The sequence below is a fragment of the Poecilia mexicana genome, unplaced genomic scaffold (assembly GCF_051168715.1).
Source record: "Poecilia mexicana isolate PSO_F unplaced genomic scaffold, ASM5116871v1 scaffold_12, whole genome shotgun sequence".
In the NCBI taxonomy this organism is placed as follows: Eukaryota; Metazoa; Chordata; class Actinopteri; order Cyprinodontiformes; family Poeciliidae; genus Poecilia; species Poecilia mexicana.
This window is the reverse complement of record NW_028263381.1, coordinates 23192916-23209069: the sequence shown is the minus strand read 5'-3', so window position 1 is coordinate 23209069 and position 16154 is coordinate 23192916. Positions and strand designations below refer to the sequence as shown.

General features: G+C 41.1%; 3 protein-coding genes across 3 annotated transcripts in view; all 3 read right to left on the bottom strand.

Moving 5' to 3' along the window:
- LOC148156142 (NLR family CARD domain-containing protein 3-like) overlaps positions 1-16154 on the bottom strand; it is a 159217-nt gene that overhangs the window by 65768 nt on the left and 77295 nt on the right. The window lies entirely within an intron of this gene.
- Positions 1247-4430, bottom strand: LOC148156148 (stonustoxin subunit beta-like). The gene is made up of 3 exons (XM_088011331.1): positions 4426-4430; positions 2970-3004; positions 1247-2233 (listed from the first exon to the last, which is right to left on the bottom strand). The coding sequence occupies exons 1-3, from the start codon at positions 4428-4430 to the stop codon at positions 1674-1676; spliced, it is 600 nt and encodes a 199-aa protein (XP_087867457.1). The 3' UTR covers positions 1247-1673.
- Positions 4482-6262, bottom strand: LOC148156147 (NLR family CARD domain-containing protein 3-like). The gene has a single exon (XM_088011330.1). The coding sequence runs from the start codon at positions 5991-5993 to the stop codon at positions 4482-4484; it is 1512 nt and encodes a 503-aa protein (XP_087867456.1). The 5' UTR covers positions 5994-6262.

Here is a 16154-nt window from a genome sequence, read left to right as displayed (position 1 = left end):
TGAACTTTAACACAGTAGTGTTGCTTTTGGAAAAAAATATTCTAAAAAGGACTTTTGATGGTGGGAAGTTAGGGCATTTTCTATGATCAGCGCGCGTTCTCTCCCATTCCTGAGTGGAAAGAGCGTCGCTGCCGGTACCTACTAGGAAGGAAGTTTCAATGAAATGCATTAAAAAATAAACATTTTGGTGCAAGTCAAAAATTCTCTAAAATTAGATTTTTTTTAAAAACAAACAAAAAAATCCCTATATCCTTCCAGCAATATCAAGGAAACTATTAAAGATGGCCAAAAATGGACGCTTCTATGTTATTCAGCAGCCTAATTTATCTGTAGTAGAGAAGTTTTATTAAAATCTGATGAAAAATACAAGTTTGGGGAGTGGTCAAAAAATTACTTAATTTTGTCAATTTTTGAAATTTTTTTCCATCGGTCAAATTAGCTTTGGAAGCAGTTTTGCGGCCTAATAAATCTTTATTGAACAGTCCCAGACCCCTACAAAAAATTGAGCCTGTTAAGACCACATAGCAGGACGGGCAAAATAGTTTTTGGGGCTTGGTTTCAACTTATATTTTTTAATATTGTATCCCAAACATGCCATCTCTGCTGTCAGGGTAAATATTGAAATTTGTTTTATTTTTAAAAATTACATATATTAAAGAACCTTCATTTTAAAAGTAAACTATTTATACTGTACATACTCATGTTTTTCGATATGATTTATTTATATTTAAAGGATGTCATTACAAATAAGTGTCAAATTTATTTATTTTTTAAGTAATTGGCTTTCAAAAACCCCATCTTTTTCTACTCAAAGGTGGGTTTGTGGCAAGGTGTACCCCCCAAAATCTCGGAAACCGTTAGAGATAATGGGCTGAATTTGTTTCTGCTCTCTTCTGGTAATGCACTTTATAGAAAAATGCATTCAGAGTACAAAAAATATAAAGAAAAAAAATTGGTTGCCGGTACCTACTGAGAGTCCAGAGTTTATTCTGAGGGAATAGACAAAGTGTCAACTTTTAATTTTACAAAAAATCAACGAACTGTTGGAAACTAGTTTGGTGAGACAAACCTGTATTTAAATGACCCAATGTTGTAGATTATATTTTTTCATCTTTCACCTTCATGGGATGGGAATGTTTTACTTTAACTAGGACTTTCTGAAAGGCAGAGTTGATGAAAAATATTTTTAATGCAAATATTTAAATTTGAACAGGAAAAGAACAGAATGAGCAGCAACTGAACCAAATGCAGAAGAAGAAAAATGTTTTTATTTCTCTAAAACACATGAAGAAAAACTGCAGCAAATAAACAAAAGGAAGATTTAATATTCAAATCTGACGAGTTTAGAAAAATAGGAGCCGACAGAAACAGAAAATGTTCAGAGAGAAAAACTGATCAACATTTCAATGAAATCTGATGAATGAGAGGAAAAAATAAGAGACACAACATCTTGATATTCAGTGTGAAGCTTTGACTGGAAACAAACAGGAAAACATGAGGATCCTGGAATAATCCTGGAATAATCCCAGCTTCCATCTTTAAAGGACTGGAAGAAGAAAAAGTTTCCAAGGACTCAATCAGAAAAGTTTCACCAAGAAATAGATTGTAGAGATGAACTATCTGTTCAACAGTGAGAGAGTTTCTCTGACAGGATGAAAATCTTTAGACTCAAATCAGCAAAGAAACACTGAAGAGGAACTGTGACTGAACAAGAACCTAAATCCAGGAATCAGAGGTTCAGTGAATGTGGTGTTGAAGGTGTGGAGGTGGATCAGTGAGTCAGAGGAGACTCTGTAGAAGGACAGAATGCCAGCAGGACAGTCCACATACACTGATACTCTGTTAGAGACGGAGGAGAAGGAGAGACGAGTTTCTACGTTATTGTGCCAAACAGAGTAACCTTGACGATCAGAGCATCTCAGACTCCAGGAATGATAATTCCATCCAAACACACAGTCTTCATTGTTTCCTTTCCTCCTGATTCTTCTGTAACTCACTGATATAAAAACATATCCTCTCCACTCGACCTCCCAGTAACAGCGACCAGTCAGACCAGTTCTACACAGCAGCTGATACCAGATATCAAATCTGTCTGGATGATCAGGATATGACTGAAGCTCCTCCACAAATGTCAGCTTCCTGTTGTCTTCAGACAGTTTGAGGTTTCTGCTCACTGTGTTTGTGTCGATGGTGAGTTGACAGGAATCTGATGGAGAGAACAAACACAATCCAGCTGCAGTTATTGATCATTTATTGATCTTTGATGATGATCCTGAATGAGTGATGTGACAGTTTGAAGATGGTTGAATGTGAGCTGCTTTGTTGTCATGAATCAGATGAAAAACACACTTACACTTCCTCAGACCTGGTGTCAAGAATCGGCCTCCAGCAGGCTCCACCCTGAAAGGAGGAGGGGGGTCAGACCATCAGTCTCTTTCAGCAGCAAACATGGACATTACATGTCTCTGAGACACACATTGTCCTCCACTGAGACAGGAACAGTCCAACATCTGGATTGCAAACTGCAGTGGATGTAGGAAGGACAGTTGGTGCTGCTGCAGCACAACTCATTTCTCCAAACACAGGAAAAGCTCCAACAGAGAGGAGAAAGGAAATCCCTCAGTAACAACCTGAAGAAACTCACTGAAGCCTAAAAGGACATCAGGAAACTAAGGAAACATTTCTGGAAGCTCAACCTGATTTAATAATCAGCATTAAAATCCAATCAATCTAAACTCTGATCAACACCTGGATACCTGCTCCATCCACACTCCCACACACAGATGAAGGAATGAAACACTAAACAACCTGCTGCTGAAAACCTGCTGTGGCCTCACTGGAATATCCAGAAATACAAACATTAAAAAGGAGAAGCTGCATCACATTCAACAAAGAGTTCAACAAGAACCAAACATTTGATCTCTGAGCTCAGACTCACAAACCAGGGAGAGGCTTCCATCATCACACACCTCTGACAATCACCTCCAACCTCTCAGCACTTCCTCTACCAACCAGCACCACCAGGTGGCGCTATACACACTTGTGAGTTTAGTTCCAAATCTTTATTTCTCTCTCTGAACTTTTAAACATCCATCTGACCAACATGGAGTTACTTTTCTTCTCATCTTTGCTCCTTGGGGCTGATTGGTCTGGAGCTCCATCAAATATTGTTTTAAAGTCCTTTCTGTCATCAGTAGATCATCATGGAAATCTAACTGAACTTCACTTTTATTCATTTAGTCAGAGTCCCTATTAAACTCTATTAAATCCATCCCAGTCTTTCATTTTCCTTGTGAGCCGTTCTTAGTCAGGAGAATATTCCAGAAAACTGGGTAATGATCTCTGCCTCCAGATGAGGCGTCTAAATATTTAATGATCAAACTAAATATTTCTCTTCAAACTAAATGTTTCCCATCAGACTAAAGACGTTTCTCCTCTTCCTCCTCTATCAGACCTTCTCTGCTCCTGCAGCAGGTTCCTCCATACCTGAGAGCTTCCAGTCTCCAGTCTGGATCCTTCAGTCCAGCCGACAGCAGCTTCACTCCTGAATCTCCTGGATGATTGTAGCTCAGGTCCAACTCTTTCAGATGGGAGGGGTTAAAGGTCAGAGCTTTGGCCAGAGAAGCACAGCCTTCCTCTGAGACCAAACAGCCTGATAAGCTGCAGACACACAATTCATCACATGATGAGAAGATGAGAACATTGAGGTAGAGCCCAAGGTCTGAACTGGACACTGATGGATGGATGGATGGATTTGTAACATGTGGAATAAATAAGAAAGCCAAGCAATTGCTGGGATCTGTAATAATTCTCCTTTTTGCACCTAAGATGCAGCAATTTGTCAAGAGCCCAGAGTTACCTGAGAGTCTCCAGGTTGCAGTTTGGACTCTTCAGTCCAGCAGAGAGAAGCTTCACTCCTGAATCCTGCAGGTTGTTGTTACTCAGGTCCAGTTCCCTGAGACTGGAGGACTGGGAGCTGAGAACTGAGGACAGAGCTTCACAGCTTCTCTCTGAGAGGTTACAGTCACTCAGTCTGAGGAGACAGGGAGGAAAATCTGGTATTAAACAATTCATCTGAATTTATGTTCTTTAAATCAACAATGTTTTTATTGGACAGAGAAGGAACCATCTGATTTTACACAACCTTTGTATTTGTTGTGAACTGGTTCATTCTATAGTTGGGCCTCCAGCCTTAAATGACAGAACTACAGGTAACAAGGAGGTTGGAAAGAGATTTATAAAATTACACAATTAACTATATTAATCCATTTCAATGTTAACATAAAGTGGAGGAGTTTTGCTGCTTGAAAATGGAACATTATGTTCAGCTGCTGAAGGAAGTCTGTTTCTTTTTTGCACATCCCACCAGTGGGACACTTTGAAGAGAAAAAGCACCAAAATATAAACTGAAACATGAATATTTACCTCATAATTAGCAGATTTCTACCTATCAACAATACCTGCAGTAACAATGTGTGTCCTTACAGAGCTTTGTTAGAGGCTTTAACCACTGGCAGCAGCCTCAGAAGAGCCTCCTCTGAAGCAGAGTATTTCTTCAGGTCAAACACATCCAGATCTTTTCCTGATGACACTAAGATGAAACCCAGAGCTGACCACTGAGCAGGAGACAGTTTATCTGTGGAGAGACTTCCTGAACTCAGAGACTGTTGGATCTCCTCCACTAGAGAACGATCATTCAGTTCATTCAGACAGTGGAACAGATTGATGCTTTTCTCTGCAGACACATTCTCACTGATCTTCTTGATGTACTGAACTGTTTCCTGATTGGTCTGTGAGCTACTTCCTGTCTGTGTCAGCAGACCTTGTAGGAGTCTCTGATTGGTTTGCAGTGAAAGTCCCAGGAGGAAACGGAGGAACAAGTCCAGGTGTCCATTTGGACTCTGTAAGGCCTGGTCAACAGCTCTCTGATGGAGAGACTTTAGTTTAGGTTTTTTAAATAATGAAGACTTTTTAGATGTTTGTGTTTCTTTCATCAGGTTGACTCCAGAGTTGATGAAGGTCAGATGAACATGAAGAGCAGCCAGAAACTCCTGAACACTCAGATGGACAAAGCAGAACACCTTGTCCTGGTACAGCCCTCTCTCCTCTCTAAAGATCTGTGTGAACACTCCTGAGTACACTGAGGCTGCTCTGATATCGATGCCACACTCTGTCAGGTCTGATCCATAGAAAATCAGGTTTCCTTTCTGCAGCTGATCAAAAGCCAGTTTTCCCAGAGACTTGATCATCTTCCTGCTCTCTGGACTCCAGTGTGGATCTGTTTCAGCTCCTCCATCATACTTGACCTTCTTCACTTTGGTCTGAACCACCAGGAAGTGGATGTACATCTCAGTCAGGGTTCTGGGCAGCTCTCCTCCCTCTCTGGTCTCCAACACATCCTCCAGAACTGTAGCAGTGATCCAGCAGAAGACTGGGATGTGGCACATGATGTGGAGGCTTCGTGACGTCTTCATGTGGGAGATGATCCTGCTGGCCTGCTGCTCATCTCTGAATCTCTTCCTGAAGTACTCCTCCTTCTGGGGGTCATTGAACCCTCTGACCTCTGTCACCATGCCAACACACTGAGGAAGGATCTGATTGGCTGCTGCAGGTCGTGTGGTTATCCAGAGGAGAGCAGAGGGAAGCAGTTTCCCCCTGATGAGGTTTGTCAGCAGAACATCCACTGAGCTGGACTCTGTAGCATCAGTCAGGATCTCCTTGTTGTGGAAGTCCAGCAGAAGTCGACTCTCATCCAGGCCATCAAAGATGAACAGAACCTGGAAGTATTCAAAGCTGCAGATTCCTTTGGTTTCAGTAAAGAAGTGGTGAACAAGTTCCACCAAGCTGAACTGTTTCTCTCTCAGCACATTCAGCTCTCTGAAGGTGAATGGAAATATGAAGTGGATGTTCTGGTGGGCTTTGTCTTCAGCCCAGTCCAGAGTGAACTTCTGTGTTAAGACTGTTTTCCCAATGCCAGCCACTCCCTTTGTCATCACTGTTCTGATTGGTTGATCTCTTCCAGGTGGGACTTTAAAGATGTCTTCTTGTCTGATTGTTGTTTCTGGTCTGTGTGGTTTCCTGGATGCTGTTTCAATCTGTCTGACCTCATGTTCATCATTGACCTCTCCAGTCCCTCCCTCTGTGATGTAGAGCTCTGTGTAGATCTGGTTCAGAAGGGTTGGACTTCCTGCTTTAGCAATCCCCTCAAACACAGACTGGAACTTCTTCTTCAGACCAGATTTAAGTTTACAAATTGTAGCAAGATGTTCTAAATTAACACAAAAAGTAAAATCAGAGATGAAACAAAAATACAGTCTGAAGATGATTTCAATAAATTTGATTCCGTCTCTTCAGACATCAGTAAATGTGTCATTTATCCATCAGTTCAAATCTTTGTAGAAATCCTCTTACTGCTCTGCAGACGGTCAGCCAGCTCCTCCTGCTTCATCCTCCTCAGGAAGTTCAGTGTGATCTTCATCACTGCCTCTCTGCTGCTCCTCCTCTGCTCTTCATCATCACCTCTCCACACCTCATCATCCTCTCTCTGACTCTCTGAGCATTCTGGGTAATCTGGACTCAGAACCTTGTGGATCTTCTTCAGCTCGTTCTTCACAAAAGTGACAATGTTTTCCTCCAGCAGCTGGAACAGAATAATAGATGAAGGAAACATCAGACTGAAATCATGGAGCCAAACACCAGATGGATGTTGGACAGACTGACAGTCCTCTGGTCTACAAAGTGCAGCATGGAGACGACTGTGAACAGAACCATGGAAAAATAGTTGTTGTTCATGTACAGACCATAAATATGGAGTCCAGCTGTGTTTGATGCTGCTGGGCAGACGGACCACTGGGAACCTCTGAGCTCTGCTGGTCCACTCTGTGGAGGAACCAGGAACAATCAGGAAGGCAGGAAATATTCACCCAGCAACATTTACTATTAAAATAACTAAGAGTGTCACATTAAAGCAGAAAACAGAGCATCACATGAACACAATACAAAGAAGTTAGAAAGAGGAAGATGAACTCCAAGGATGAAGACCAGTAACACCAGAATCACCAGTAGACATTTAAAAAAGTTGGTGCTGAACTTGGACTTCAAACTGTCCACACCGTCAGCAGATCTGATGCTGGTGGAGACAGAGTCCCAGAGCTTGGGGACAGTGGAAGTGAAGGCTCTGTCCACACAGGTCTTCAGGACAGTGTGGGACATCCATCAGGTTCTGATGACTGGATCTGAGGTGATGTGGACATGGAGGAGCTCTGAGATATGTGGGTGTGTCCATGTGGGATCCTCTCCTGGATGTTCTAGAGGATTTAAAATGGATCCTGTAGATCCTGGAAGCCAGTGAGCTCACATTATATCTGTCCACAGAGACGATCAGAAGGTAAAGTGATATCTGGATGTGAGCAGTGAACCAGATGATCCAAGTAAAGATTTAATGTTCCTGCTGATCCACTAAGAACCAGCAGAACCTCTGATGGTCCACATCAGCTCAGTCTGGTTGAGTTCCAGCAGATCTCACCAACCACATCATGAAGCTTTCCTTCCTGCTGAACTGATCTCACAATGCACACAGGAACCAAGTCCTGATGGACCAGACTGGTTTACCAGCTATTTCCCAGTGGCTGGTGGAAATGTGTCCCACTGTTAGTCTGACATGGAGCCAGGAAGCAGCAGAACATCATCATCATCACCCAGAGATGAAGATATGAAGGTGTTTTCATTAGAACAGAGCAGCTGGTTTAGATAATGGATCAAAACTCTGTAAATATAACTGGGAACATCTGAAACCTACTGGTTAAGTTTACAGCAGGTAGAAACAGCTCACCTCTCTGATGGTGGAGATCCAGGAGATTTAAAGAGAATGAGATCATCCTTTGACATGCTTCTCTTAATGGACATACAGCTGGGATCTAGTTCTGGTTCTGGTTCTGGTCTGAGTCTCTGATGGATCCTGACAGAAACATGATGATTAAAACTGAATCTGTTCAGTCTGGATGAAGCAGCAAAGAGGAGCAGCAGCAGCTTCATCACCACGTCTGTTTTGGCCTGATATAGTGAACGCTGTGTGAAAAGGGCTGTGGACAGTTAGAGATGGTGACCTCACCTCTGACCTTTGCTCTGGCTCTCATCTTCCCCACACAGAGTGGTTTTAGAGGGAGGGACTCCCTCCTCTCTGTCCTCACACTGATCCATGCTGCTGAATTCACATCAGCTCACACACACTTTCTAGCTTCACCTGCAGAGGAAACACACATCATTCATCTGCACATCAACTCTGATCATCCTTTAAATCATTAGTGCTGGAAAAAGATCAGCTGCTCCTCCTCTGATTGGCTCTTCTTCTCTGCTTCATATCAGTGTCAGGTGAATGCAGTCAGACAGCAGAGAGGCAGAGGAAGCTGCATCAGCTGCTGCACTTCTACTATCAGTCCACTAGATGGAGACATGGAGCAACATTTACATTCACTGATTCAACCTGCACTTCTACTACCAGTCCACTAGATGGAGACATGGAGCAGCATTTACATTCACTGATTCAACCTGAACAGGAAGGATTTTAGTTCATTATTAATCTCTACAAGTGGATTAAATTCACCACTAAAGATGAACTATTTAGTAACTTGACTGAATTGAACACATTTTGCTATAATAGCATTTAAATTTGAAAGGAATCAGGACAAAATTGTTGTTTCCGACTTTAAAGGTGGAGACCAGAGTTTTATTCAAGGAAATAAAATTATGAATCAGTTTTTTCACAGAAGAATAAAAACATCTGATGTTAATCAATAATCTCTTAGATTAACCTTCAAACAGCAAAGATGCAACTTTTAGCTGAAATCAGAAGTGAACCTTTTCTCCAAACATCAGAGCAGAAACAGTAAAGTTACTGAAGACAAAGTTCATGTAGAAAACAAAGCAAACTTACAGTTTGTTCAAACGATCCAAAGAGCTGAAGAAGAAAATGTGATCAACAAACTGAGACCCAACAGAACCGCAGGAGAACCAGACTGGTGCCACACCTGAAAAGACTGTAATGGGACAGGACTGGACTTTTATCTCATCTGAACGATTCAGAGTTCAAAGTCAAGGTGTTATAAATGCTGAATAACTGATCATGTGACGGCTCACCTGGTTTGTAGTTTCTTGTTCCAGAGCAGCAGAAGGTTTGCTGTAAAATCAGAGGCAGGTTGATAAAGTCTTCATGAGGAAGGAGAGAAGTTCTGATGAAAATGTTTCATGATGGTTAATGAGGATAAAGCTGCTACCACCACCTGATTGTTTTTCTTTCTGGTTGTAATCGTTTGTTAAGATTTAAATCTTTGTTTTTATTGTTATGTTTGAAACTTAATGTGAGGAGAAATGAGTCCAGAGAAAAGAGCAGCTGGTTGATTCCTGCTGCAGTAACTGGTCTGACTATGAATACAGTCAGAATATGAAGATAAAGTTAAACAAACTAAACTGTAGTTCTTAACATCACCACATTACTGCAGCTGAAACCACACGTTGTTATAATATAGATTATTAATATAGCTCCTATATAATCATTGATCATCATGTCAGTGAGGTGAGCAGAGTGAGGACAGTCTCTGGTTAAACCAGCATCAGCTGAGCAGGTTCTGCTGATCCAGGTTCAAACCCTGATTTCATTTCAATCATCAACCTGAATCTAAAGTCAGATCAGCAGCAGAAGGTGGCAGCTTGTTCCAGACTCATTATTTACACATGCAGCTGTTTTCCAGCTGTTCTCCACAGCTGGAGGGAGGGAGGGGGGATGTTTGGAGGAGAGAACCTGAACATTCAGCCTCCAGGTTTTACAGCTGGATTCTGACCTCAGCAGCTGGAACAACGACACAGATGAAACCAGAGACTCCTGGAAAATGGATGTTTGGATCTGATCAGGTCTGCAGATTCACTGACTGGGATTTATTCAGAAAATGTCTCAGAGCTGAGAAGAGCTGAGCTTCTTCAGACTGAATGCTGGGAAATCTTCACTCCTCCCATTCAGGGATGTTCAGGTTCTGAACTTTAAAAACTAGAATCAGTTGGAAACATCAGGAATTTGGTCCATTAAAGTGTTAATAATAAAATCAAACCTTCTGCTGTTAGTTGAGTAAAGTCTGTTTCCACTAAGAACTGTGAGCGTTTCCTCCAGTCTATGTTCTACAGTGGCAGAGCTGCATTCATCCATTCATCATCCCAGTTTTCCTGCCATGCAGATTAATCTCCACTAATCTGAAGCTTGGAGACCAAAATGTCACAAACTGGGATTAAGAGAGTTGAGATGTTGAAATCTGTCACATTTAGAAAAGAAGCTTCATGATGCTATGATTTGTTCATCTGAACAACTTTTTAAAATATTTACTCTTTATAACAAATCAAACTGATCAGAATTATTATTTTGAAGCAACAACCATCAGTTTAATTGATCTATTATGTTATTGGCAAACTAATATAAAGTAAACTGATGTATGGACGAACAAACATGCCTCAGTCAAGATAATCACCATTCATATCATATTTATAACCACATTAGCTAACAAAGCTAACATCTTGTATTCCACATATGTAAAGATTATAACCTTTAGATTAAAATGTGTAGAAAATTATAAACTTATGTCCAGTTTTATTTGCTACAACAGAGTTTTAGGGCCAAACTAAGGAAAAAATATCAAATAAATGACAAACTAAGTCTGTCTGTGTGGTGATAAAATGATCCTAAGTTACCATCAGCTGATCATGTTATATTAATGCTTGTGAACTCTGACCTGAAGATCCTGTTTGGGTTAAACACACACAAGGTTGGAAGTTGTTTTCCTGCAGCTGAAGGGAACCAGACTGTCTCTGCATGTTCTGGATCCTGGATATAAAACCTACATGTTGACTCTTCCTGTTGGAGCTTTTCATCCTGAACTGATTCATTACTGATCGTCTTCCAGGCTCTCTGCATTCTGCACAAGATACAAATAAACCTGATGGACTGATTTCATCTAACAGCTTGGAAATTAATGTTTTCCTCAACAGTTTGGTGCCGACCTGGACACTCGGCTCCAGCCTCAAACCTGGATTAGGATTAAAGAGACGAGGGCTGCTGGTCGGCTCCACGGCTCCAGAGCTGAGATCAACGAACTCAATCCACTGATATCTGCTGAGACTCACTCAGGGAATAAACTAACTTACTAATTATAAATGATAAAATACTAAAGGATCCTAATGACCTTTTTCCCTGAGGATTGAGATTGACCAGATTTATAGAGATTACAAGAGAAAGATAAATAAATGAAAAATAGGAAAAGAATAACAAAGAATAAAAGTAAGAGAAGAAGAGAAGACAGATCTTTGTAAAGATTATTTTCTTGAAGATTCCTGCAGGGTGTCTGACAAAGAAATTGATACTTATAGAGATTTTTTAGTTTTTCTTGTAAAGCTGAATAAAAACCTTTACAGAGTTTTGATGGAGCCACAGGTTCTACGATGAGTCCTAGTCAAAGTCCTTATCGGAGGATAAGGCAGGTATTTACTAGAGTTTTGGTTTTAAATTCAGGGAACCAAACCTTTAGAGAATCCTAAAGACTTTATCAGAAATAAAAACCTGTTAGAGGATGAAGAGGCAGAGCGACCTCAAAGCTGATTGGTTGGATTCTGTGGAGACGTTTGCAGTCTAAAGAGGAAATCCCACCTATTCAGAAGAAATGGGTCTGAGTGGTTCCTGGGTCTTTTCTCCTCCTCAGGGTGAATCGATTCACTATATAATAATAAAATATGGAGAAAAAAGTTTGCATGATGTGAATGAATGGATGAAAAGTGTCATTTCTCCTGTTCATTGAAGCTGATGGTTTAAAAGGAAAAGAAAGATAATTAGAAGCAGAGGAAGAAACTGAGGCAAAGAAACGAGAAACGAAGAGTCGAGTTGATCCTGAGAAACAAGGAAAGTTTGGAAAGTTGGATGAAAGAGAGAAAGAAGAGAAAGACAGAAAAATGATGAACAAATGGAAATGCTTCTATTTCTGAACATAAATCTTTTGTGGATAAATTACAGGCCTTAATATGTTTTAGTGTGTTTGAATCAGCAAATGATTTTATTTTGAAAAGGAGGATAATAAGTGACTAAAACAATCATGAAAAGGAAAAATAAGATGTAAATATTTATATAAACAATAAAAACAACAAAACAAACTAATGGATTTCTATTTGCTTCTTCTTCTCTCCTCTGTCTGAGCCTCACTGTGGTGCATCTGACCTCTGACCTCAACTCCTCAGCCCTGTCCTCCATGGACCAGATGACGTCCCTCTCACACCACCAGCTGATCAAAGTGATCCAGTAGATCCAGTGGATCAACAAGATGAGGAAGATGAAGAAAACCTTCATCACCTCCAGGCTCTGAAGTTTCTGTTGATCCTGATTTATTTGACACCAGAGAACTGATGAGACATGTCCATTCAGGGGACGACTGTCTGTCTCCTGTTGGACATTTGGACTGAAACTGTGTGTGACTGAGCTTTAACAACCTCCACTGGTCTGCTGTCCAGGATCAGAGCAGAGAAAGAAAAGATCAACCTGATCAGAGCTGAGAGGAGAAGACGCCATCTGTGGACAACGTGGACATATTGTTGCCATGTGAAGCTGGACAACATGGACATATTGTTGCCATGTGAAGCTGGACAACATGGACATATTGTTGCCATGTGAAGCTGGACAACATGGACATATTGTTGCCATGTGAAGCTGGACAACATGGACATATTGTTGCCATGTGAAGCTGACAGCTGTAAATGATCATTTGCTGACATTTATTCTCCAAAGTCATATTTCTCTGTAATCTTTAATCCAACATGCTGTCAGTGAGCTTTACTCAGTCACTTGTTTTTTACTCAGTGCCTGAGTGGGGCAGACAAAATGAGCCACAGCTGGATAATCTGGGGACAATTAAAGGCTCCCCAAAATGTTCCATGTTGTCCCCAGATGACAAAATGTAACCAGTTAGATTAACGACGTCTCATTGGAGATGAGACTGAATTGATGTCTCTGACTTGATGACATTAGTCTGATTTCTCCTCTTCACCAGCCACTGCTTCAGGGAGTTTTGCTGTGTGATGATGGTTGAAGCTGTTGGGCCTTTAATTTGAAAGGTTCCTGTGTGGCTCAGACAGCGATGCTCTAGCATTGCTCTGTCTTTAATGGCTCAGTTAGGATTTGAACACATTTTACACAATGTTGGCACTTTTGACAAAGGTTGATGTAGTTAGTAAATCAAATGCTACTCGTCCTTTTGTTGCTGTAGATCTAGTAAAACTAGATCTCGTCTCCTTCTCTTCACATATTGTTCATCTTGGCAGTCATCAAATAAACAGGTATTTTTGTATTTTTATGTTTGAAATGTTTTTAACATAGATATGTATTTTAAAAAGACAAGTGTAATAATTTCCTGCTATCAGGTTCCAGGTGTTTTCTCAGCAAATGTCAGCATGTGAACATAAAGAGTCTCTATTAAATCTAATCTATTAAATATCTCTCATCATGTTGCTTTTAATTAAATCCAGTTTGCTGAGCGTCTGCAGGTGAAGATAAAGACGAGTTATGTTGTGGTCATTTGGACTAAATCCATAAAGTCTCAAACCAGCCTGGACACAATTTGTCAGATCAGACCAAGACGGAGCCAAAGACGGAAAAACCAGTTTGAGAGCGTCTGGATCCCTGGGAAAAAGGGAGGTTCTGGTTCTGGTTCTGTTCTGTTCTGGGGATGACTGTGGGGCTACTGGAGATGATGGTCCAGAGGAACTTTAGATCAAATCAGGAACATTATGGATCACCCTGACCATCCTCTTCATCAGACGGCCTTAGAGAAACAGTGTCTTCAGTCAGAGGCTCCTTGAAATGTGCTGCGACACAGACCACTACAGGAGACTTTTCCTGCCCACAACCATCACCACCTACAATAAGTCTTTGAAGAGCCTTGAATAATATGTGTTACATTTAATTTCCCCTTGGGATCAATATGTTTGAATCTGAATCAAGTGTTAAAGTCGTCATGATTGTAGTTCCTTATTCTCACTTTTATACTTTTTATCTTTGTGTTTATATTCTTGTTCAAACTGAAGTTGCTGCTCTGACAGCTGCATTTCTTTACCATGGTACGATAAGCTATACTTTGATTAAACTATCAGTTTTTATGACACTTTTATGTCCCTGTTTATTTAAAGGGTTCAAAGTAAAGAGTGATCCCTTCTACCCAAATAATGGAGTCCAGGACTTGAATCTTTTTCAAAATCTTTGTTCATCAATTAAAAATCCCACATCAGATCCTTGCAATGTCATTTCTTCCCACTGAACACGTAGTATTTCCTGTCTGTGTCCTCAGTTTCCCAGCATGCCCTGCTGGAGTGGTGGAGGTTAATGAGGGGGCGGAGTCTGTCCTCCTGAGCTGCCGATACTCTGATCATTTGCCTGAAGAGCCTTACTGATGTGGAACCGCAGCGATCTCACTCCTAAATCTGTCCACCTGAAGAGAGAAGACAACGATGAGCTCAAAGGCCAGAACCAGAACTTTACAGGCCGGACCTCCATGAACCCTCTGGACAGCAGAACCTTCAGCCTGACTCTGAGGAAACCTCACCTGTCTGACAGTGGAAACTACACCTGCATCATCTACGACGGGAGAGAAGAACTGGAGCTGGCAGCCGTTCACCTGGAGGTCAAAGGTCAGATTAACACCAGATTCTAAAGCTACATGTTGTGAATGAATCTGTTGCAGTGAGAAAACTGATGATGATGGTTGTTGATCCTGGTCTCTGTAACCATGGAGACCAGCAGCAGCAGCAGCAGCATCCCAGAGTGAATGAGTGAAACCCATGGATGGATGAATGAGACCAAGGACTCAGAGGGAATCTATCAGCTGCTCTGTTTGCAGTAGAAACTTGATGTTCATGAAATTATTTGACAACAATTGTGGATAATTAGTAGAGTTGGATCAGGTGGTTTTATAACGAGCATTTTATTAGACTATGTAATCATACAAATCTAATAAAACAAAGTCAAACTAAATTAGATTTAGATGCTCAGATTGGAATCAACTGTAGAAAGACTTGAAGGAAATTCTCTCCTCTCTTGTCTCTTCATCAGTTTATGATTTGTTTTGTAAGCTTTGATTAATATCAAGTTGTAGTTTAGTCCTATTTCTACATTTGTGTTTGCTTTTTTCTTCTTCCTTTATTATCTACATTTGACATGAATTGCATTTTGATGTAGTTTTGATCTGTAATTGTTTGTGTATTGTCTCGGCTAGGTCTCTTCAAAGGTTGATTTTTCATCTCACTGAGACACAATTGGTTCAATGAAGATGATATAAATAAATATACAGTAAATGTCATGTAAAAACAGCTGCTTGGTTTTATATCTTTAAATGAAAATCTTTTCTCTACTTGTGAAATTGACACAAATCCTTCTTTAAAAATGTCTGCCTGCTGATTGTGGACGCAGTAAACAGAGAAGACATGGCATCTCATTAACAGTCATCAGATATTTGCCTCTAATTTTCCAGCACAACACAGAAACTCAATGATATTAAATGTTGTAATAATCCAGCAGGTCTGGCTGGACCAGCAGCCACACATGGCCTGCATCCAGGACCCAGAGGGCCGACCCCTCTACCAGAGACTGGCCCCCTCAGGAAAGGTGGTGTGGAGCTCTGCTGCTGCCGCTGCGCTGTGGCTCCACCTCCCTGGAGTCCTTCCACCTCAACGCTTCATCCCAGGAAGCTGATTAACATCTTTAATGTTTCCTCTCTGCTTCTCTCCTGCTGGTTTTAAACAGAATATATTTCCTTTGACCTGCAGGAACCAGCGCCGCTCACTGCCAGGCCAACCTGCTGGAAGGCCTGATGCTCTGGAACCAGGACCGGATGGAGGAAGCGGTTGGGGGAACCGCCAGATTTAGGATGTATAGCAGCGTCCAGAGGGAGGCTGAGGCTGGACAGACTCAGCCTGAAGATCCTGAAGGCTCGGCTGGATGAGCTACCAGCCTCCTGGGGCGAAACGGGTCAGAATGATGGCCGTTTACTCAGAAGTGTTGACCAGAACTCTGACAGCAGGAGAAACAATTATACAGATGGATATTAAAGTGCAACAGTTTGTTTTTTAAAGTCACAGTATAG

What these genes read in the sequence shown, in the direction of transcription:
- LOC148156148 (XM_088011331.1), bottom strand. An exon ending in GTTGGAGGTGATTGTCAGAG is followed by an intron (nt 2,234 to 2,969) that starts GTGTGTGATGAT and finishes CAATAACTGCAG; the next exon opens with CTGGATTGTGTTTGTTCTCT.
- LOC148156147 (XM_088011330.1), bottom strand. Translation starts at nt 5,993, where the DNA reads ATGACAAAGGGAGTGGCTGGCATTGGGAAAACAGTCTTAACACAGAAG.